The sequence below is a fragment of the Vidua chalybeata genome, chromosome 3 (genome assembly GCF_026979565.1).
Source record: "Vidua chalybeata isolate OUT-0048 chromosome 3, bVidCha1 merged haplotype, whole genome shotgun sequence".
NCBI classification, from domain to species: Eukaryota; Metazoa; Chordata; class Aves; order Passeriformes; family Viduidae; genus Vidua; species Vidua chalybeata.
The window spans coordinates 27,841,832-27,866,328 of record NC_071532.1 but is presented as its reverse complement, the minus strand read 5'-3'; the positions used below and the strand labels follow the sequence as shown (position 1 = coordinate 27,866,328).

The 24,497-nt window shown below is 37.2% G+C and overlaps 1 protein-coding gene across 4 annotated transcripts in view; it reads right to left on the bottom strand.

Moving 5' to 3' along the window:
* Window positions 1-24,497, bottom strand: part of EML4 (EMAP like 4) — a 146,346-nt gene that overhangs the window by 7,632 nt on the left and 114,217 nt on the right. For all 4 annotated transcript variants that reach the window (XM_053938095.1, XM_053938094.1, XM_053938097.1 and 1 more), the window contains 14 exons: window positions 23,699-23,848; window positions 22,169-22,238; window positions 20,813-20,923; window positions 18,336-18,431; window positions 16,014-16,148; window positions 15,659-15,794; window positions 13,730-13,881; window positions 12,073-12,198; window positions 11,822-11,953; window positions 11,162-11,229; window positions 7,208-7,296; window positions 5,954-6,051; window positions 1,858-1,945; window positions 523-621 (listed from right to left, as the gene is read on the bottom strand). In XM_053938095.1, coding sequence (XP_053794070.1) covers window positions 523-621; window positions 1,858-1,945; window positions 5,954-6,051; window positions 7,208-7,296; window positions 11,162-11,229; window positions 11,822-11,953; window positions 12,073-12,198; window positions 13,730-13,881; window positions 15,659-15,794; window positions 16,014-16,148; window positions 18,336-18,431; window positions 20,813-20,923; window positions 22,169-22,238; window positions 23,699-23,848 — 1,550 coding nt within the window. The remainder of the gene's footprint in view (window positions 1-522; window positions 622-1,857; window positions 1,946-5,953; window positions 6,052-7,207; window positions 7,297-11,161; window positions 11,230-11,821; window positions 11,954-12,072; window positions 12,199-13,729; window positions 13,882-15,658; window positions 15,795-16,013; window positions 16,149-18,335; window positions 18,432-20,812; window positions 20,924-22,168; window positions 22,239-23,698; window positions 23,849-24,497) is intronic.

Here is a 24,497-nt window from a genome sequence, read left to right as displayed (position 1 = left end):
GCTTTTTAAAATTGTTTTGTATATTTTAAAAATAAATTACTAGATAGAAATCTATTTATGCTTTAAAGCATTTTTATTCTTTACGAACAGAGTATATTACTCACCTTTGACTACAGGTATCAAAATGCTGTCATAATTTCAATTTATGAACTATAACCTACACTTGTAACACTCTTGCTCCTGTCCCAAAACCAGGTAAACAAAGGAGAATGCACATGTGCCATATGAGCACTTTAAAATATAAACATGTTGCTTCAGTGCCTCCATAATTGGTAGCCTAAAATTATAGTGGGAGAGTCAACCCCCTAACTTCAAGAACTAAATAGAAATCAATTGTACATTGTCTACAGAACACTTGGTGCACTTTAGCACAGACAAATACTGTGGTCAGTCACTTTGGTCTGTGATCGCATGGCCATCCTTTAATAATTATTAACAGTGTACTTTTAATGACAAATTGAAGCAAACAAAACCACAAAAGCACAGGGTTAGTAGCTTAAAAGCAAGTTAAACAGTGCTTACCAAACACTTGGAAGCCTAGCACACAAGTGTACGTTGTCCAATCTATATCCTTACAGTCAGAACGATTCCTGATTAGCTTACAGCCACTTGGAATGTCCCCTGTGAAAAAAGTGAATGATGAGTTATGCAATGCAAAATTTTATTTCCATAGGTGCTCTTTGAAGAGATGCTAATGCAGTAAATAAATGCACCTTAAATCCAACCTGGAAATAAATTGTAGAGGCAAAGACAGACCAGCACCTTTATCAAATTCCAGATAGTTGAAGCTTTACTTGGTTTTTATGAGTCACATTTACTTCTCATTTCCCTCTTCTGATAGCATAACCTCAAAACCACTTCCCTGCAACTTGAGTACCCTGCTACTAACTACAAAATGCTTTAATGTAGTCTGTTATATAATAATTTCTTCTTCCTACCAGCTCCACTGATGTGCTAGAATTCAGTAAATCATTCAGGAAGCTGTGCTTTTAAAAGTACTGCCAGAGAAGCCTTAGACTGCATTACAACTTTTAACTAGAAAAGGAAAGATTGTCTTGAAATACACCAAGCCGGTAATAATGGGTCACAGTACATGAAATTATAAGCACCAACACTACCTTTTGATAGACTGCACTATCTAGATTTGAAACATAAGCTGTGACAGGCAGAAAAAATATGTTAAGGTGACAGATATTTAAACCTGTTGGCTATTCTTGCCTGTAAAGGGAAAAAAATACAATCCTCTTGGATCCAGTTAAAGCCATAGGAAGACAAGATTAAAAAAAATCAATTTCAAGAAAGTCTAATATGCACTACTGATGTTGAACTTCTGGCATAACCACTATGTGTTCTATTAATGTTTTCACATATTAAAAAAAGACAAATACATAAACATTATTACCACCAATTCATTAAAGTAGCATTACTGCTTTTCTTAGATTTCACCACCACCAGCCAAGATAATGTTTCAAACAAGAAATCCCAGGAGAGAACTGTGGCACAGGCCCACTTATTTTATTCCCCCAAAATAACTGGTATTGTTGACACTAATTAAACAACTGTATATATTATTTTCAATCTACAGAACTTTTGGCCAACATCAAGTTGTAGAGCCACTTGTTCTGTAAATTCTACACTGTTAAACTGATTTATGACCTTGTAAAGAAGTAAGCTATATTTGGCATTGCCACTGGGTAACACACGGCTCTGAATAACATCAAGGTATCAGGTTACACAAGTTCAAATCAGTCCCTTTGTCAGTAAGTGTTTTGTACTGTCCTGATCAAACACACTTTTCTAAATACTCTGACAGCTAATACATATTTCTGTTTCCAGTGTATTTAATTTCATACTTACAGTATAGTATTTCATAGTCTCCTGAGTTTGACATTATATACTTATTGTCCGGGGACCAGTCAAGGTGTGTAATATAGCTGGAATGTCCCTGAAGAAGAATGAAGTAACATCAGTGTGAAACACTTGATTTTAATTGAAAGTGAAGCAGAAGTTGCACCCACAGATGGGAGAGCTAGCAGGAAAAAAAAACAAACAAACAAACAAAACAAAACAAAACCCAAAAAACACCTTCCCACGTGGCCCAGGTCTGCTGCAATTCACTTGTGCGCCTTTAAAGGTTCCTCAGTCCCACTGCCACACTGGCTAACAGCTAAACAAATGCAGGCTGGGCATCATGCCTCTCCCACTCTCCCTTGTAAAGCCTGGCCCTCTTGGACTCCAGAAAGATTTACTCCTAGAAGGCATGATGCTAAAATGTAGATGAACCCAAATTTGTACTGGAATTAGGAACATACGCATTGCTACTAACTGTGAAAAACAAGTAACTTGCACAGTTTTAGAGCCTAACAAAAAAATGACAGGATTTTTTTATTTCTCTATCCATTTAAAATAACTTCCATTAAATGCACACTCATGCAAATAACCCTTGCTCATCCTAAAAACTTAGGATACCTTGGTTAAAAACCACCATGCAGAAGTACAAGAGCATGGACTGGTGTTACAAGAATATGCTTCTAAGCTTTTTGAAAGGCTCTGCTGTGCTTTTTGCACTGCACCATGTTAGTACCAGCTTTGAAAGGCATCTGCCCTACAGGCAGTGGGTCAGCTTTATTAGGAATCAAAACCTTTTGGTCTAGTTATTACCATTAAGAGCACACTGAGGGTTAAACACCTGGCTTTGGTTTTGAGCAAGAAGACAAATGCAGCTGGACAGAGTATTTTTTCTATGCACAAACTTATTTTGAGGGAACTAAGAGTAATAATAACAGTAATAATAAAGCTATGAAAAGCTCCAGAGAAGCCACAAATTTAAATAAGGTAGGAAGCATGGGTAGCAAATTAATAAAAGTGACATCCATGTCACTCTTCTTACACCCTTCCATTTCTTCTTTCTGCTCCTTTTCCCCTTGTAAGACCATCTATTTTCTCCCTTTCATAGCCATTCTGTCAGGAAACAAACTGCCACATTCTTGACTGACAGATGTCAATCCATGTCCCTCCCTCGGTGGGCATTATGAACAAGATGTCCCTAAGCCCCCCCAAAGGGTCTCTTGGCACAGCCTGCAGCAGCCACACCAGGGCCATTCAGAAGCTCTGCACTGGCTGCTGTGCCACCCACCATGCCAGCTTCTTCCACAGAGAACTCTAAGAGATTCTGATTGCTTCCAGAATTACATGTAGAAATACACCCGTGTCCCATCTCCCTGTTTCCAGTCCTCTGAGAGACTGCAAAATCAATTAGGAGAAAAGCTGGCCTTTATGATTTGTTTACTTATGCAGTAGTCTCTGCCTCAAGCAGAGGAACTGTGTATTGACATAACTGCTTTGCAGTCATGGGTGAGACATATGATACTGACATGCAAACCTAGTATGAAAAAAAGAAAGTGCACAATTGGCTAGGATTTTTTTCTCCCTCCCTTATTTTCCAAGTCTTCCAATTTGCAATCTAACTCCAACATGGAAAAGAATTGGTCAGTCATTTACTAAATCCTGACAGACATTTGCCAGCTGTTAAAATTCCTGGGGGTGGTGGGGGGAGGGAACAAAGCAATTGGCCAGGGGGCTCCAGGCTGCAAAATCCCTTCAGGCAAGTGATCACCAAATGATGAACTGGAACACAACATTGTTATCATATCTGCAATAGGAGGATCCCGTTTTCTATTAAAATCTTTCTTTGGTATCTGCCCACCAAAAAGGCAACATTTTACTCCCTCCTTTTCTGTACCTTTATATACAATAAAGGTTCATATTATTACCAGCTACAAAAACTATCCGACTAAATGGAAACTCCTTCCTCCATTGGCAGTGTTCATCTGTTTCAGACTTCAGTGATGCAAGGTTCAAAATGCCCACAGCCTCTAGGACAGGCACACTAATCGCTTCAGGTTAAACCCAGTGTACCAAATACTTCAGAGTGGCTGTCTGCATGGCTTTCACCCCACACCCCTCTGAGTAAATGCCCAGCACTTGCTCCTCTTTTGCTAAAGTGTCTCTGATGTAAGGCAAACGGAGGCAGCAGCAGCTACCCGGGAACTGCTGACACGCTGCAAGTTCAGTCCCAGCTCACACCTTCACACTGCTGACTGCATAGCTGGAGCCTGCAAAAAACAGCTGCACTAGTCAAAATGGTTGTTTTGGCTCATCTGAAGTTCTGATCACAGCCAACTATCCCTTGCTATGGAAACAGGCCCACAGGTCACAGACTTGCCTCTCTAGCAGCAGCAGAATGCCTGGCTGTGACTGAGAGGGGATTTAAACCTAACAGCAGGCATACAGCCCTTATGCACCAGCTAATGCTGGTTCAGTAGATAAAATCCTTCTGAAAGAATTCAAATAATGTATTCAAGCTGGAAGAAACAACCAGAAGTTGACTACCAGGAGGACTGAGTCATACTATTTGGAGGTCACCCGTGAGGCTACTGAATGACAGAATGCCAGAAGGATGCAGTGCCAGGAGAGTGCTCCGGGTCCTGAGCATGCCTGGGTGCCTCCCTGCTTAGCATCAAGCTGGTATGGGCCTGCCAGGCTGCTGGCAGGGAGCACAGGGCAAGTGAAATTGGATCTGCAGCTTCGCAGTGAGCTCCAGGCAGCTCCACATCGCTGCCTTCTGCACCGGCTGGGAGGGTCAGGGAGCTCAGCCCCGACACAAACTATGCTGCTGATTTTGTATTCTACACGCAGTCACTCACACTGAAAGGAAAAGGATAACAGAAATCTGCTTTGAAGCCTTGACACTTCTGCCTGGGTATAACAATGCTCAATTCTCCCACACCAATTTTTACAAACCTCTTTCCTGCCAAGACAGTGGGATAGAAGGACATCCAGATGTTGGTTTAAATTGCAATACGCTCTCTCCACACACATAATACAATAGAAATAAATGATCTTAAATATCTTCAAAGAGCTCACAGAGACCTTGAAATACATAGCAAACTAAATATTATGTATGTTAGGCTTAGCCATCTCTGAGTGATTTTATATTCTATGGTTAAAAAATAAGTGTTGAGGTGAGATGCTGTACTAAGGGGCAGATGTCCACTGCCATCCCCACCAGCTCCACTGGGGCCCTGGTCTGAGCTCCCTGTGGGCTCTGCAGGGATGGGGCAAACCCAGGACTGCTGCCTGCCCTTGCAGCCCTGTGCACCCCACAACAGCTGCACACAGGCTGCTCTGACCCAAATGCTGTAGTGTGTGTCACATTTCAAAGGTGAAACTATTCTTATGACATAATTTGAAGATCTCATTAAGTTTCACTTGTCCTTAATGTAAATATTTTCACTAATCTTAAAAGATAGCTTAAGGCCAGAATGTTAGATAACTAAACACTTACAGAAGAATAGTCTGTCTTTTTAGCACTGGGACAACCTCGTCCAATGTAACAATAATAACAAACTCCACTACCCATGCTACACTTAGATCTATTTACCCAGGGCCACATCCCTAAGTTCAAATTTTGTAGCAAGCAGTAACAATTACAACTGAAAACAATGTATATTTGCAGCCTCCAAGACTACACATTCTAATGGAATTACACCACTATTATGTTAGTTCAAGAAGTACTTTACCAGTAGAAGGAAAATATCCCCACCAAAAAATGTAATATTTTCCTTGAATAAGTTTCAGCATATAGGTACAAGGCATTTCTCCATCTCTACTGCTAATTTCCCATTTCAGAAAAAGAAGGCAATAATCTGATAAATTAGTCATATCTGATGCCAAAGTGATCACTGCACACTAAGAGATGCAGTAGCCATGAGAGACTGAAGTTTAAAACCAATCAAATGCTGAAAAAACCCTATAAAACATATAACCAAAAGGGAGAAACATCAATCCAGAAACAGTTTCACTGCTTAACATCTAAATGTATGTATAACATCAAAATGCATGTACAAGACGTAATAATCATGTAAATGACTATACATGCTCCAAAACTTACAGTGCATTTTCCATATCTGCTATACTTTCTTCCATTTTCTGTTACTACGTAGAGGTAAATAAAGTTGTCATGGGATCCAACTGCAAGTAAGGTGCCATCTACAACACAGAATATTTGATATAAATAAACAGAATGTTTGTTTTGTGAATTTTAATTATTTCAGGTTTATTGCTAAGACTATAGTCTCGGTTAAACTACTTATGAATTGTACTGAAGAATTCATATCAGTTTACATTATGTTTCTTTTCAGCTGTATCTGTTTACTTTGTGTGTATGTTTTTTGGACAAGTTCTTCTGCTTTTTTTTAGAGTAAGCGTTTAATGGACAGGATATGAACCCTCAGACTGCATCGGATTTCTGAAAGCTGTTGACAGCAGGCAGACTTGAATTTTATGCATCATAAAAATGCAGAAGAGTATTTAGTCTACGGACAGCTTAACTTTGGAGGTGAGGACTGCAAATAAATCAACACTAAACATACAAAGATGTGGAATTTTCAAACATTATAAGCATTTTTCTATTCTATCTTGTCTCCCTTTAAAAAAATATATATGTAGACAAGAACTGCCACAAATCACAATCAAACACCTCTGAGAGTCAATGAACAGCAGCAATTTAAAATAAATTGCTGTGCTTGGCACATGCGGCAGCATCAGAGGAACATTTTGCTTGCTGACATGGCATGTGAGCCAAAAGCAAACAAGAAAAAGATTTACAAGTGTATTCTTCCATCCTGTTTTAACAGAGAGGAGTCAGCCTCTGACTATTTGTCATATCATGTCTGAAGAGGAGACTCAACACTGGTTTGGACTCTGTGTAATCCCAGAGCAAACACTTCACAAACAGCTCTGACTTCCAGACAGACACGAGCTTAGTTTTATGGGTTTGCATTAATGAACTTGAAAATTAAGAAGGATATTAAAAATCACTAGAATATTAAGCTTTTTATGGACTGTTCTGTTAACCTGCCAACTATTTGAGAACTTTTTTTGGGGGACCAAATCTAGCACTTATTATGACAGCAGAGTTCAATATGAAGAAAAGGCTGAGAAAGATGATGGTGATGCTTGCCGTTCCAAAATTCCAGGATTTAGTACACACAAATCCGTAAGCAAATCCTCAGTTACACACGAAGCATTTGAAACCATTTTTTCAAAGCTGGGCATTTTCTAATGCCTGGGGACTAGTTTAACACTATTCAACAGACACCCAACTGGTTTATCAAAATTATTCTGACTGTACAAGTCTGCCTACCTACTGAGTAGCGCATTACTGAAAGCTGTTCGTTGCCATCAGTGTGTATTGAAACCAGATCCCTCGTTTCTGCATCCAAAACAAACCACCTAGAGAGAGGAGAATTCCAGTAAGTATCACTTTCACTAAACAAAAAAACAAGTAAAAGAGCCATAACCACTGCTCTGCCTTCATCATCTTATGCTAGCCCCTCAAGGGCAGCATAGAGAACATCTGTTTTTAATGGAACACTTTTCTGGTTCACAAAGCAAGACAAGTTTCAGTGAACAATACATGAAAGATTCTAAATACTATTCAATTTGTTCCCCTTCCCTGAACATGGTAATAATCACCAAAACATCTACTGGACATTAAACATACCACCAAACAGATAATATGACTGCATCTTATCATCATTAAGCCTTAAGCTGAATTTCATTCTACTTTCCTATTTTGAAGATAAGTTTTGATTTAAAAACCTGATCTTTCAATTTTTATAAAGCAAAGTTAAAAAAAATAGAAGTAGTAGATGTAAGTGGAAAACATTTCTGTACTCATTGTAAACACAAATTCTATTCTAGCTTGGTATTCTTCTCTCAATCCTTTTCAACTCTATGAATAATTTTATTAAAGTAAGAAGGAATAACCAACCATTCACTAGAATTTGACGGTTCATAACCTAGCATTTTATTTTATATTTCTTGCTTGGATGATTTATAGCTAAGGTAATTAATTACATTTTTTATTCTTTAACAATGACTTTTAACCTGCAGTTTATTATTTATGAGACACTTGTGAGATGCTTACAAAAACTCACTGGCACACAGACCAAAATGGCCACTGAGAGCAAGATGTGCAAGATGGGCAGAAACTAAGCATTTTTCAACGGGTCTGATGCCCACCCAACTCCTAAATATACTGAACATTAGCAACACAGAGACAACGACCATTTAAAAAAATATGTATTCCTACACACAGATCATGAAAACAGAAGGTGTCAATATGGCTTAATACATTGGAGCTGTACTCAGAATTTAACTTTGCTCCAAACTTCAGCTCTCACAGCCATGAACAAATGCCACAGGCAGGTTTTTATCCCTAATGGCAAGTTCAAACACTGCGGAAATGAGCAAGGGAATTCCACCCTCTGTCTTGCAGCGAACTCAGTGGAACATTGCTAAACCTAGGACCATTTATTCCACAACAAAGCTGTAAAATGAACTCCAGGTACAACATCACACATTGCTTTCTATGGGTGGAGATGAGATTCCAGCTCGTGCTCAACCAGTGTCCAACAGCTAGGCATCTGGAAAGCAGTCTGGTCCCAATGGCTTAAACCAGCTTGTGGTTAGAATGCCACATGAAAGAAATTAAACAAAATACACATAGAAAACCCCCTACCCCACATGGCATGGACTGCTGAATAACCTGTGTGCAAGACAGACAGAACCAGTGGAAAACAGGTAATGTGTAGCTCTATTGCCTGATTTATTTCCTTGTGGCTCTGCCTTACACTAACCTTGCCCTTCAGCCTTCAGTTTTCTTACCAATATTAACACTTTTGCTAGAATCTTGTTAGTCTTTTTTTCCACAGTGCCTTTAATTACTCCTATGCTTAGTATTCAAGATATTCTACATGATTAGTCACAGAAAGATCTAATTCCCTGCAAATAGTACCACTGGAAGCATGGCAAAAGGATCTGAAAATTGCCTCAAAAAAAACTTTTTTAGTTTTCCAGCTGTGCCTTTTCAGCAAGCAGCAGGATCCATACAAAGAATTAGTACTGCCAAACAACTGATGATCAGATCCACAGCAGGTATTTAAGGAAGTGGTAGCAAAACCTGCAGTAGACCCTTTGTAGGCAGCCCAAAAGGGGAAATGATACTTAAATATTTATCATGGGAAGTGATATGTGAAAAACCCACCAAAAGCATGATGTTTGGCCTGATAAAAGACACACACCACAATAAAAAATCAGACAAGAATGGGAAAAAAGGGACAAAATTCAGTTTTCTTTTGATGTCTCAACATTAACCAACAAACCCAGCTTTCTTAGTGCTCCATTCCTTGTCCCTGTCTTACTCACCTCTGTGCTGAAAGCTGAGCAGCACTAGAACAGACACACGCAAGGTTTGGGTTTACTGAGTTCTAAACAGATTAGTCTCATTTAATATTTGCTTTAAGATTTTTAGGCTTTGAATCACATTATTAAAATATTTGTTATGGGTTTGAGATTATTTTTTCTTATGTTAATCGAGATATATGATACAGCCCTCATTCCTTGGGAAATAACTCCCTTGGACCAGATTTTCTGGCACAGAAAGAACTGCATGATGCTGCTGCATAGGCAGTAATTTTAAAACTGTTTTGTTTATCTTGACTCAACTCCATTTATTTCTCATCCACTTATACACTTACCAGGTCTCATTTCAACTCAGTTTCATTTGTATATCTCAAACCCATCATTGAACTATACAATTTCAGAACACACTAAAATATAATGGTGAAAATATAACTGCTTAAAAATTCTTTTTACTGAGGGTAAAAAAAACCCCAAAAAACCCCAAGGCCATCATCATCAACTTCTTGAACACAGTATAAACTCATTGCCTCAAGTAAATTAAAAATAAGAATTTAAACTGAATGTGCCAAACTTAAAACATAACACTAAATGCTCCAGGAGAGGGGAAAAAAAAAAAAGTCAACCAAAAGCAAGCAACAGACTGAATGCTTTGGTCATGCAACGTGCCTTGACTGTGCTTTAACATAAGTTCAAAAACATCTAAAAACTCTGAAGTAACATAGCCTGCCATTCTTTCCCTTTTAATCTGTTTAAAGTACTCTTAGGCCTGTATATTCTGCTGTGTTTAATGAAGAGAGAAACCTTCATTCAATTTAATGTTTATAATTTTAAGGTGGAAAGGTTCAACATGGTAATCAAATATAAAAGAGCTCAGCAAGGCTTTTACTAGAAGGTAAACTTGGTTTTGTAGCCTGATAGTATGCCTAATGAATTTAGTGCACACTGCATCTTCACCTTGGAGGAAACTCGCTAAAAATATTTAGCATTTCATTTTTCCAGGAAATTTTAAGGGTGTTGCATATGCTCAGCAGTTTCCGAAAACCAAACTTCAAATGGTTTTTAGACATGAGGTTAGGTAAAAAAAAATTTCTAGTTGGCAAATTAAACACATAAAAATATTCGCAATTTTCTTACATGCACCAGGCATTATTTTATCATCACGTCATCAACCACGAGGTATAACTGAAAAACAGAACAAAAATGCTAGTAGATTTAATATGTGCCCCTCTCAACTTCTAATGCTATGAACAACCTGTTTTTTCTTTTAATTGGAACATTGATACTCCCTTCCTGGGAGAAGATGCCATCTCCCACTGTAAGAAGCACAAGTTAAAAAGACTCCATTTGTGCTTTGACAGCTTGCAAAGGCACAATGACTTCAGGAAGAATAGGAACGGTTCAGTATCACTTCAGTGCAGCAGTGTGCTATGCCGAACTCTGTCTTACACAAAAATCAAAATATCAGTCTGTTCACTTGCCTATCCACCTCAGTTTAAAAGGCTGCAAGTATGTTTGATCTGTATTCTATCTGTCTTAAAAAGGAAGGTAACATGCACATAACATTGAAATATATGATACTTGGAACAGACAGTGAGGAGTACTCATGGAAACCCCTGCCAAAAATTAGTTTTAAAAGAATAATAAATCAAGATCTGAGCTTTCATTTAACATTTAATCCTAAAAAAACCAAACCAGCCTAACAACAACCAAACAATTCTTCTGTCTTTGTCTAACACATATAAGATGCTCTGCCCCCTCCTGCCATGCTTTTTAGGCTCCATAACCTCAAACAAAAAGAATAAAAAGCAAATGAACTCCAATTATAAGGTGCACTGTATGAAATGTCTCCTTTAGGCTTTCTGTCATCACAGCTCAGCTGGAAGGTGTTTACCTGCCCGAGTGGGTTCCTATGGCGACCACTGCTCCGCTGGGATGGAAATCTGCACAGTGCCCGGGCTCCTGTATGGGGAGGCACAGACACGTTACTGCCCCGTCTGCATCCTGAGGGCCCAAGACCTCTCCTTAGACCAAAGCTATCCTAAAAGTCTGAGCTGAGCAGACACAGGAAAAACCCATCGCTTAGCAGCATGTTAACCCCCAGCTCTTCTGCCAGAGTATCAGTGACATACACTGCAAGAACACCTTGTGAGTAAAAGGTCGACATTTCTGTGTAAAAAATAATTTTGCTTGGATATTAGCAGAGAACTAGCCAAGCTACGAAATTAACGACTGTAAGGAAAGGACATCTAAAGCCAAACCCTCATAATACCCTCTTCAGATTGTTTGAATAACAGGCAAAAAAAAAACCAACTGTAACAAGAATAAAGGACTAAGACTTATTCAATTTGGCTTGTGAAAATAACATCAAGCACTGGTAACCATTACACAATGTCTGATGAACCTTGCTAAGTTTATCAAAGCTTCAGATAGCTGTTTTTAAAAGCATAACTGCAGGATTTTTGCTTGCAATCAGGTGGAACAAGAATGTTTCAGAAATTAAATGCTTTGACCTATTTTCTAGCTTTATATTTAATTTAAAGGGTTGACATACATCTAGCAGTCTGGTCCATTCCAGTGTGTGGTCCACAGAGTTCCACATACAAACTTGCCTATCTTGGGCACATGTTAAAAATAAGTCTTTGAAAGGATGAGATGCCAGTCCCCAGAGTTCGTCTGTATGACCCTAGAAAGAAACCACACATGATTTAACAATTAATAAAATTAAAATTCTTAAAATTACACACCAGCAGAGAAAACCTTTATATATTTGGGTTATACTTCAAAAAAACAAATTATGCTCACCTGTACCTCTACTACGAAACCATCGTTAAATGTTCCCCTCAAAACAAAGTTTCGCGAAGTACCCACTAAAAACTGATCAGCTTTTCCTTCTGCTACTGCTCTGATTGTTCCATACTGGTCAGGAACCTGGGAAAAGGAACATCTGTCAAATCACATCAGGCATCTTGATAGGTGCCTCATTTTGGAGGCCACAAATAGAGCACAGTGACAGTATCAGAACCGGAGTTCTCCCTTTAAAAAGGAACAATCCAATTATTGTAACCTCGATCAGGGCTTGACCTGTAACCTCCCGCATCTATTTGTTCAGTACAGGCATACAAGATCTTATTCCAAGACAATCACAATTATATCATTTTAATAACTTCAATAGAAAAAAAATACAAATTAAATTACATAGCTTTTAAGCATGAAATTCACTCAACAAATGCACTCCCACAGCCTTACAACTCATCTTATAAGGAAAGGAATAATACACAGTTACTATTTACTTTCCAAAACACGTTTTGAAAACCAAGAAAAATTTGTACCACACAGTAGATGCTTCCTGATTTTCTTAACGTTTCCTGATGAGCCTAAATGTTCATATGCCTTATGTTAGCAATGATTCTGAATTACAATGACTTTGCTTATTGCAGGCTTGAATTCTAATACACTGCTTTTTTTTTTTTTTACAGTGTGCAACTGTTTGTTTTCTAAATTATTTTATTTGAGAAAATACACTAATATTAAGTGATAGCATAACATAAGATAGAAAAATCAATCTGTCAGGACTTTGGTAATGTAAAAATTAGCTTTAACATAACATCATTAACAAAAGGAAAACAGACACTGATATGAATAGAGTGTGTTAGTTAAGCCTAAGAATTGTATATGATAGTCAGTGGTTACCTTCTCTGCCATGTTTTCTAAATGTCAGTATTAGATTCAAGGCAGTAACAAATTCTAGACTGAACTTACATAAGTGTTTAGAAAAAATTGCTGCTATAAATGGACAATAGATAAGTGGAGTAAACCAGTGTTTAAAGAACTGTTTAAGGAGAACACGTTATTTCAAGGTAAGGGAAAACCCAAGTTTTTAAAATCCAAAATACATGACCTCTTCCAATTCATCCCAATTGACCTAGCACTGCCATATTGCTAAATCACAAAGAACAGACATATTCACTGAACCCCTGGTTTAGGAAAATATATAAGAAGTTCCTCGTCATAGCTTATTAATAATTAATTATTACAGAATTCCCATATGTATTATACCCCTTGTTTACCTTATGTCAAACATTCTACTAAACCCCTCAAATGCTGGTGACATTGTCTTTCTCCAGAGAGGCAAACTTCTAAAAACACAGGCAATACTAAAGAATATCCTCAAACAAAGGATGAACTAAAAAAACCCCAAACAACTAAGGAAGTGTTTTGAAGAAAGAAAACCCTTAACTTCTCTGTTCAATTTAAACACAGGAGAACTGAAGCCTCATATAGGCTCATTTATAGGCTAAAATTTAAACACTTTTATAATAAAACATTGTAATCCACTTAAAAAACAGCAACCAGAAGGTATTCCTTCATCCTAACTTCCCCTGCCCAGGGTTGGGAAGGCTCTATCTTACTAGCCAATACCTTGTTCAAGGCAATTTCCTTGTCACTCTTGCTTTCTTACCTCAATTTCCCTTTCAGGATTCAAATCATGATCCCACAGGATGATCTTTCGGTCTTTCCCACCTCCAGTTAGCAGCATTCCATTCCTCATTTGACAGAGTGTGAACACACTGCCATCATGAGCTTTGATTTGTTTGCTTATCTGATATACTCCTATAAGCACAAAAAAGAAAATAAGAAAGAACACTACTCATTTTTTTACCTGTGGTTTATGAGAAGCTTTGCCTTTAGGCAGAAGAATAAAGGAAGTATATAATAATAATTACATTTGGGCTGTCAGTATTGCAAACACAAGGTGGTAGTGTTTTCTTACAGGATAAAAAGATAAAACAAAGGACCTGCCTTTCTGAAGAAAAAGTTTTTTAGATTGATTGCCCTACAAAATGTGAAGGCAAAAACCAAAACCTACAATTGATAGAATGCTTTCATTTCCCTGCTTTCCAAAGGAACATAGTTTTTGCAGATACAAGAGAAACTGTCTTTTAGAGTAAAAAAATATTTAGCAAGTCATTGTTAGAAAAGAAGTAAAGCTACTTTATTAAAAGAAACCAGAAGATTTGTTGTCTACAGTCTTTTGGGAATAAAAGGCCAATTATTTATAGCAACGTTTCCAGGATGTATGAACCTAATATCTAAAACTGGATGCTGCCACACATAAAAATAGTACAACCAGCATTTGGCATCTATCAAGACAGCAGTCTACTCAAAGGAAAATACTTGGAAGAATGAAGAAGATGAGAAAATTAAACAAGGGTAGAAAAAGAGGCCTTTTGCATCCTCATTGGGTTCACATCAAAAGAACTACTGTTGGAAAGTAATTTAAAAAATCCAAACAAAGCAAGATTCTGGTGCTGCATATTTTCAAATAGCAATCACAAAAAGTGGAACAGCACCCACCTATGAGCTGAACTTTGCTGACTCTGCCTATGGCTCAAGTCAGTGCAAATCAGTGTGCTCTCACTGTGAAAGAGAGTATGAGATCAAGTCCTGTGACCAATCTAATGTGATAAGCCAACTAAAATCTCTACCTTTAGTTAAGCCAATGTAAATAAATATTTTATTTGCTAATAAAATATACTGGAAAAAGGTTATTTTTGCACATGAAATTAAAAATTTAATATCAGATAGTATGTTGAATTACTTTTCCATTGCAGTTAGCTTGAAAGATGAGAAAAAGATTTACCTACAAAATCAGACTAACTGTTAAAAATGTACTTTTTACATGAATGTTTTCCTGGCATACCAATTTAAACCAGAGTGTTTGAAATAGCTGCCAAATAAAATGAATTATCATTGAATTTATGAGGGCTCAACTGTGCCAGGTCTGCATATGTTGAGTAACAAATAATTTTCCTTTCTTTTTTACAAAAGCTTTGTTCTACAGAGTTAGTTCAATTTCAAATTTCAAAGGGTTTTTTTTTTTAAGTATATCAAGACTTGAGGGTCTGCTAAACCAGAAACTGTTATTGATGTAACTGCTACAACTAAGCATGGTAATTGTACTCCACATACAAGTCCTATTAATGTCAGCTCCACCACTTAATGGAATTCCTCTGAGACTAAGCATGGTGCAACGTAAGCCTTAAGAGGCAAAGGCAGCCTGCAGAATCCTGAAACTGATCCTCCAGCCTTTTTCAAATCACCAGATCAAAGGAAAGCTGATTAACCACATTTTTTTTTTAATGCAAAACATTCAGATAAAGTAGTTTTCATTCATTTAATGCACAGTCTCATTAATTATAGAGAAATTCCAGACTGCTCTTAAGTCAGCAAGTTCACAGGACTTGCAGGACTTTAGTACCAGCTGTTACTGACAGGAAGGGTATGCTCTGCGTCAGGCCTATTTCTCTATTCCTTCCCTAATGCCATCCTTTACATTTGTCTTCTACAGACTATGTAAAAACTGTGATTAACCCTGAACATGTCCTACCTTTAGCTCCTTTTCCTGGAGTAGCTTCTACAGTAGTTTTGCCCCATATAAGTATTATCCCACCTGAGTCTCCAGTGAGCACATCACCATTTCCCAAGAACGCCAAACACTGAACAAATTTGGGTTTCTCATATTTCTGAAACAAAATAAGCAAGAGGAAGGGATAATTACTTGTTACATCATTAGAATAATGCATCTACAACACTCTTACACCCTGCATATACATAAGCAGAATTTAGCCTTTTTTTGTATGTTTACCTCTCTGATCAGACAGTACATGGTAACAATGAAGCAAATTTACAGAAAATGTGATTTCCACTGATTTAAAACTGTCCTGATATCAAGATATTATTACCCCAAATATCCCTTGCTTCCTTGATAATGAATTGCCGCTCCAGGTCCAGAAAAATATATGAGATTTGCCACATGTTATTATGGTATTTGCATCAGTGGGATGGAATTCTACAGCAAGAACAACTTCATTTGTAGTCTGAAATAATAACAGAAAAAAATATTTATTCAGATAGGACATTAACTACTAGAAACACAGGTAAACCCCCAAGTTTTAGAACTGACATATTTAAAACTAGGTAGCTAATCATATGCTTGGAAGTTTTTTAAAGAGTTCTGTGCTAAGTCAGCTATCTGAATGATTGCACATAAAATTTTATATATTTTCACATACATAATAGATCTTTATTAAACTTTAGTACACAAGTTAGGGTTTTGCACTCCCTTTTGAATCACAAAAAGCTTCTGCTCTCTCAAATAGCTAAGACTTCTGCCAAAGAAAATGAATATTGTATAAAAGACACTTTTTTGAATTGAAAACCCTGCTTTTTACACAGACTGCTATTCTGGATAAAAAAGCTGTGACAGAGTCATGTAAGACAACGATAATATTGTAGGATTATATCCATCATTCTCTTTTTGAAATTCTGTAAAAATTCTTTTGGGTTCTTTGCTTTCCTTTCCTCCTAACAAAGAAGAAAAAGAGAAGCCTGCATAACTCAAAGCTTTGAAATAGAGTCTCACCTTTGTATTTTTACTGGCTGCATGTACTTTTACTGAATTAATAACATCTTAAAGTATTTCATCCTTTACCAACAGATTTTTATAAACATAACAAACTGAGTGGTAATTTACTTAACTTGTAATGTATACTCAACCAAACTGTCTTTTAAGACAGTTCCAATCTCCTGCAGGCAGTGACTACAAAACAAGAAAGTAAATGCATTTATTTCTGCAGGATTTCAAAACAGGCGGCCAGAGAGGTTGTGGAGTCTCCTTCTCTGGAGGTACTGAACACCCCCCTGGCCATGATCCTGTAAAACCTGTTCTAGGTGAACCTGCTTTGGCTTGGGGGTTGGACAGATGATCTCCACTGGTGCCTTCCAACCCTAGCTGTTCTGTGATCTATACATAAGAGTGCTGTTAAACCACATCTTTGACAGCAACTTTTCCTACATCACAACTTTCAGCTTACTTTAAAAAACAATCTTCTTTTTTAAAATTTTTGTTCATGGCCATATTTATTGAATTATGTTTCTCAGAGAGTTTTCACACGAGCAAATCTGCTATGTCAAAAAAATAATTTGGAATTTAAGGACTGAAGACCTTAATGGAGTTCAGTTAAGAAACAGCTTTTGTTTTGAATCCCAGCACAAGGGATGCAACTCTGATCACACCATCTACCATGGAAGGTGCTTAAGATACTGTAAGACCAAGTCCTAGATGTGAGTAAGTTCTGAAGGGCAAGCTGTCCCTGCCAAATAATTTTTAGCCAATTCTGATACACCAAGGAACTCCCCTGAGTACAAAAACAGTCAAAACATAATGTCAGTGAACAGGAAATACAAGGCATATGCCAAATAGTTTCACATAAAATATCAAAAAGGAAATGAAAATACTGTTATAGAATTAAATTAAAACTTGTTGAATACAGTTAGTATTGGTCAACATAATCTAGAGAAAACAGGTCAAAGCAACATGATTTTGTTACCTGAAATGGCAAGTTCTTAATGATATAGACATATATGCTTGTGGAGCATGATTTATAAAAATAGACAAATATTCAGTTCCACATGCATGAAATATTTGCTTGCTTGATACTGGATAACACAAAGGATTGGGTGTTCCCAGTGAAATCAGCTTTACATGAGCACTGAGTGCAACACCTCTGAAAAATATCTTACTGCTCTGAAATTTGTAAAGTTTCAAAAAGAAACAGAAAAGCAGACATGACTGCAATCCACAAAAGTACTTAGGACTTCAAATGAGAAGAGACACATACTGAGAATCAATAATCAGAATATGATTCAGACAAAATTGAAATATGGAATGTTTAAAAGTATTTTATTTTTTTAAACAACTACAGACTGAATCATCACTTTTAGTTTCCTAAAGTTTCCAAGATTTTTTTTTAATTAAGAAACCATTAGACAATTGCTTTATTTGCATTGCCTTTTAAGGATGAGTAAAATGCAATTCCAAACCCTTCAATATTCAAACCGCTTCCAGTAAACAAGTTAACAATACATTTCTGTAGAACCCTTAAATAAGCCAGCAGTATTACACAGTTGCAGCTTCCAAAGTAAGATCAAAAGTGTGTCTCACAAACTTGTATTTATGGGAATAAAACCACTTGTATTTCAGAATGTTCATGTGCAAAAATTACCTTTATCTCTGCTATTTTTGATTTCCTCTGCCAATCCCACACAGTAAGCATATGCTCGTTAGAGTCATCAATTACACACAAATGAGTACCAGAATCCTAAAGGAAAAAAAGGAAAAAAAAAAAAAAAAGTACTGACAAAGTACTCTCATACCCATTTTAGGAACAGGGCAGACAGAGGTATTTTAAAAAATCCATGGAGGCACAAATATAAATCAACCAAGTACTTTAAAAGTAATTACAACCTCAATATATATATAGGGAATTTTCCCTTTTTTCTTTCTTAAAGACAAGAGATAGATTTTTGTATAGTCTCATAAAAAAGCATCATGTTTCAAATAACATTCTAGGAAAGCTTTAGAAGTATCTTACCAAGTCTTTACTCTGGTTTTGTTTGCTTTTATGCTAGTTTTTTTGTTTGTGTTTTTTTTTTTTTCTCTTTGTTTTCAATTTCATGCTGACAGCAAAGAGATTTCTTTTGATATTCTTACAAATATTTCGTTTTTCCTCAGGTCTCAGAGGACAGACACACAGCTCCACTTGTGGTTTTTTCCTAAATGCCACCATCATGTACACACAACTACATTATTAGATTCTGTAAGCATTGTTTTTTCCTTATGGGTCATAAAGTACCAGCAGTTCCATCATGTAGTTGGTAAAACTGCAGCCAAGGTAACACTTTCTGAACAAAACAGTGCTTATAGAGGAGGTAGAGCAGCACCTACAGCATTAAATGACCACTTATTTTGAACAATTTTACAAAAAAATGTTAAATATATGGCTACATGCAATTAAAGGAACAGTGAAAAAAATCTTAAAACGAAACCATACTTATTCCCAGCAATGCATACTTGCACAAACCACCTGTTCCAAGGACATTTGTAGAAAGATTTAGAGGAGACTTTAATTATCATAAAGTTGATTCTCGCACTTCATTCTCTAACAAATTGTGAAAATAGATGTGGCTAAAGTTCCCAAGCACTATTCTGACTGGTAATATGCAAATATACGTGCGAATTATTAGGTGGGAAGAAACCATGAAGACAGCATTGGCTATGTACACAGCTCTTGGTTAATAAATTCTGTGGTAAAAACACAGTTCTAACTATTGCACATAAACTGTTTCAGTCTAGCGAGCAATCATGTGAGACTGTAATAAGGAATCGAATTCAGTTTCAGCTGCAAAGCAGAATCAATAAAAACTAAAATCCAGTCCTCAAAAATTCCCTGGGTTTTTTGGTTTTGCTTTTAAAATGATGGGATGCATTCTTATTCACACTGAAAAAGATCTCCAAGTATGTAAATTTCATAGATATGTTGAAGTGACAGGAATGCCAGTACTCCTTTCACATTATTTACTGAAACACAAAACGTACTATATCTAACATAGCAACATTTCAATGCTATAAAATTTCTTTCAATTGCTTTCTTTCTTCCAATTGCTAAGTGAAACTGCAGCAAGAGAGTGCAGGAATTTCTTTTCAACAGGTCACCCAGAGACACTGCTGAGTTTCCATTCTTAGAGATTCCCAGAAGCCAGCTGGACCACAGCCTGAGCAGCTTGCTCTGACAGAACCTGCTGTAAGCAGGACAGTGCATGAGGTGATATCCAGACATCCCTTCCCATCTCAGCTGTCCTGTAAATCTATTCCTCTATTAGCAAAATACTGCGGACATTGTTTTTCTGCATTTTCTGTTTTTTTACATATATTAATTCTTCTTGGTGGAATGCAAGAATCCAGCCTGGGTTTTCAGGAGGTCTGATATGTCTCAGTCTTTTGGCAAAAATGCAGTGGCAGCTTAAAGACTAAAATATGCCCATATTAAAAAAAAAAAATCAAAACCCCAACCCATTTCCAAGTTTAAAATGAGAACTTTCTGAATGCCAAGTAGTGCATCTACATGTGCTATCAATTTTTCCTGATAAATTCTATGGGTCCAGTAACAAAGACCCCTATTTATTTTCTATGTAAAAGAAGAGGCAAAAAGTGAACAAGCTATTCCTCAGGAAAAAATAGTACAAGATAATGTGAGGTTTCTTTTTTTTTAAATTTCCTGTTGGTGGACAAAAACCTACTCCAGCTCTGAAAGCAAAAACCCTCCTATGAGAACTCACTAAAATTTGTCTTCACAAACCTCACTAACAAATATGTTTTTAACATCAAAACAAAAAGAACCAAGCTCCTCACAAATAAAAGCAAACCACCAAACCCAGTGTAGACTTCAATTTCTAGTTACCTTTTTTTTGCCTGCTATTTATTTACCGTGCTGGTTTGGTACCACAATTTTACATGTGCCATTTCCTGCTTCCCCAGCTGTCAGCTGCTTTTATAAAGTATACAGAAACTTTAGTGACACACTCTTAATACCGAAAGATATCAGTTAGATAACCACATGGAGAATCTTCTGAGATTTTCTTCCCATTTCCATAGGATTGGCCACGTCCCGTGGAACACGCCAAGGCACCGTGCCCATCTTACCGCTTTGGAAAAATCCAAGCAGCCCACTCCGCGCTCAAAGGTGCCGAGGCCGATCACCTGCAGCGTCGTTAGGCTCACCGAGTCCCACACTCTAACATGGGGCTGCAGGGGCTGCGTGGAAAAGCAATGGCACAAACGGGTCACAGCAGGCAAAGCACCACGGGCCGGCGCCGCGCTCTGAGAGGCAGCTGCTGCCTGAATTGCTAATGCAGAGTAAATGCAGGGTGACTTGTGCTGGTGATGTTGCTGGGCACCATCCTCAAAGTCTAAAGGGGAGAGTCAAGGCAATGGTGTTCCTTATGTCTGGGCTACCAACGTGGCAGCAGTGCCATTGAGGCAGCAAAGTGGCATTTGGTAGTTGTGAAAATACTTTAACCAATTCAAGGACATGAACAAATAATGGAAGAGTCATCTTGCATTTCAGACCTCAGACTAGCACTATTATGCAACAACTGAAACTAATGATCAAGTCTGGGCTGATATATATAAATTAGGAAAAAAAGAAAAGAAACAAACCCTGGTGCACTGAGCCTCTTCACCACCACCAACCACTCAATGAAAATGTCCATGGTTATAATTCATACAACTACTATCCCACACTAGCTTAGAAACAATCACAAATTAACTTGGCTTGAGGACAGTATTCACCACTGAAAGTGACAAATCTTTGCACTGATGATACAACAAACCAACCAGCTCTAACAAGATTCAGAAAATGCTCAGTGGAAATAATGCATAAACCCCCCCCCATATAAACTTCTTACAAAATATAAAAAATTAAGTTGAATATCTGAAAAGTTATATTAAACAGGCTTCTACACTTTATAGCATCTGTCTTTCTTCCCCCTCTCTGTCTATAACTTCATGAAAATAATCCAATTATTCAAATTCTGACAGAATTATGCTAAGAGGTGTAGAGCAGCACTTAAATATACTTGCTCTCAAATGAGCAAGTTTATAGGAAAGTTTGGCATACTTTCCATGAATTCTCAAAGCTGATTTCCTCTTCCATGAAGCCTTACGATTATACTGACCCATAGAACTGGGGATTTGCTCTCCCTTGGGAGAAGAGAAATACAACAGAAATGATGTGGCCTTATAAATCAAGTACAAGCTTCATGTTTGCTTGCAGATATGGGACTTTATGAGCTTCTGCTCTTTTTAATGTATGGTTGAGTGTTTCATTGTTACTGTCTTTTGCTAGAGATACAGGCTGTTACCTGAGAAACTCAAAATATCTCAGTAATGCAGTGCTTAATATAAACTGCAGACAGAAGGTGATGATTAAAAAACCCCAAAACACTTTTTCCTGATTTTCAAAACAAGATACTACTGCTCAACAGCTCTATTACTTACCCTTCCATCTTTATCCACTCCAGCTAACTGTCCTGTTGCAATTCTAATTTTGTCTGGATGAACTGCAAGACTAAGACAGACAGAAATATGACTTGCTTTTGCTGTCATACGTCTTCAAAATTGAGAGGTGTTTTGTAATTTTTTAATTTTTTTCTCAACAAAAGCCCATGAAGACACTTATGATCCTAAATCCCACTTCTAAGGAGACAACTTGAACGTTTCTCATCAGATATTTCATTCCGCACTGTATTGACTGCTTGCTGACACATGACCAGGAGTGCTAGTAGAGTCATCTCCACATGTGCCCTGACACATCTCAGGTTTGCACTGCACTGGGAGTCCACTGTAACAAAATCTACATTGTCCCATAATGAACATCCTACACATAGTTATGTGCCATATTTATAAACACTATGGTGTATTTTATGCCTAAACCTAGAGATGTCACGAACCCAAGGGAAAAAAGGCAGAAAAGTTGGCTGAGGGCTTGCCTGTGCACCCAGGAGTCAGGGATTACCACCACTTGAAATGAGTTACTGATGTAATTGTACTAATGAAGTGTGGTGCACGACTAGTGGAAGTAAAATGTGCCCTTGCTCATCACATTTTGCTTTGAAGCTCATGTGGAAAAACAGATTTTAGAGAATACATCCTCTCAGTTCTTGGGATGTTTTAATCTATATTCTTAATTGCTTTCTCTGTAAAACTGCAACAGTGAAGAAAGCCATTGAAAGAATAAAGGGGGCCAGGGCAAACCTGAAGAGATCATAATGACAGACACCAAAAAAATTTACAGTTCAGTTCAATTTTCTGAATGAAAGTGAAGAACACAAACTGGCAGCATTCCTCCCACAGGAAGCAATTACACAGACAGGAGAAAAGAGCTTTAGATGTCAAATTTTCTCCAGTCAGGTACTGTACAGTAGAGAGTTTATGTTCACCATTACATTTTGTGCACTACTCTTCACACTGACCTAGCAAATTCTGTAACTGCCTGACACAATGACAATGGCTTCAATTTTCCTTCTCTAGTTTTTTTTTTTTTTTTTTTTTTTTGCAAACATCTTTCTGAGTTTCCTGACTCTCTTTATACTTGGATCGTGCATCTTTTACAAAATGAGAGTATGACTGCTCATTTTTTGACACGGTTTTCTAGTTCTCCTTTAAGATTGCACTTTTGCCATACTGCCTGTAAACAACTGATTTATAGTCAGGCTAAAAACAATTTTTAATTTCTGGGACAACTATTTGGAATAATTTATGCAAAGATCCTTTCTTCAATCTGGCACTCTTAGATTGTATACCTATTCCCTTGTTTTACATTTAAACCAGACATCCTAAGCTAGCATGGACTGCTCCGACATCATTTGTTTGTGCTGTGTTTACTACAGTGAAATCTACTGTGGTTGGTAAAACAGGAAATAACTACAACTATGTTGACATTAATTACTTTGTACATATAGCAGGAGAGGAAAAGAAATATTTCTGCATTATTACCCACACACTTACATGCAAATGTTGCATACTAACCATTTAACACAGTCTGTGTGACCCAAGTAGTGCCGCTGGGTTCTCTCCTCATAGTTAAATAGTACCACCACTGAGGCTATGAAATAGACAATTTCTCCAGTAGGAAGGAGGTAAACATTGGCTCGACAGTCTCTTCCACGATACCCATATCTGTATTTTTTTTTCAGTCAAGGATTTCATAATCACTGAAAACCAGAAAAAACCCAACCAACTTTTTTTTATTTTGTTCCCTTAAAGAATTCCTGGGGGGCCTCTCATATCAGCAAATGCTCTTTAAGTTTTCCCTCTGGAACTACAGCATGATTTCACTAATACAATTTAAAAAGAAATTTAAAAAAACCCCATACATCTGCACTTCATGAACACAAATTCCTCAAGAAATGATGATGACTGATGTTAAAAATAAAATACGGTAGAAGTAAAGCAAAGGCAGTATTGTCAAATTTTTCATGTGAAATTTCATTAGGTAACAGCAGGACTCGCTATTCTAATTTAACATTTTTTTTACAGCAGCAGAGCCGTGTATCAGCAGGTTGGGCAGCAGAGTGTTGCTTTCATTTGGCCTTTTAAAACAATTCCTAATGCCCTATAAAAAAAAGCAAGCTTCTGCACAGCAGCTGCCAAGTTCAAGAAATATTTCTTTACACTGTTTTAAGAGTATTCTTTAAACAAACCAAACTTAAAAGGAATTTACACAGTGAAAAATATTCTATCCAAATCTACCCAAAATATGTAAAAGGCATGTTTTCTGTAGGAATATGCACAGATCCTAATGACATTCAGAAGTTTTACACACTGT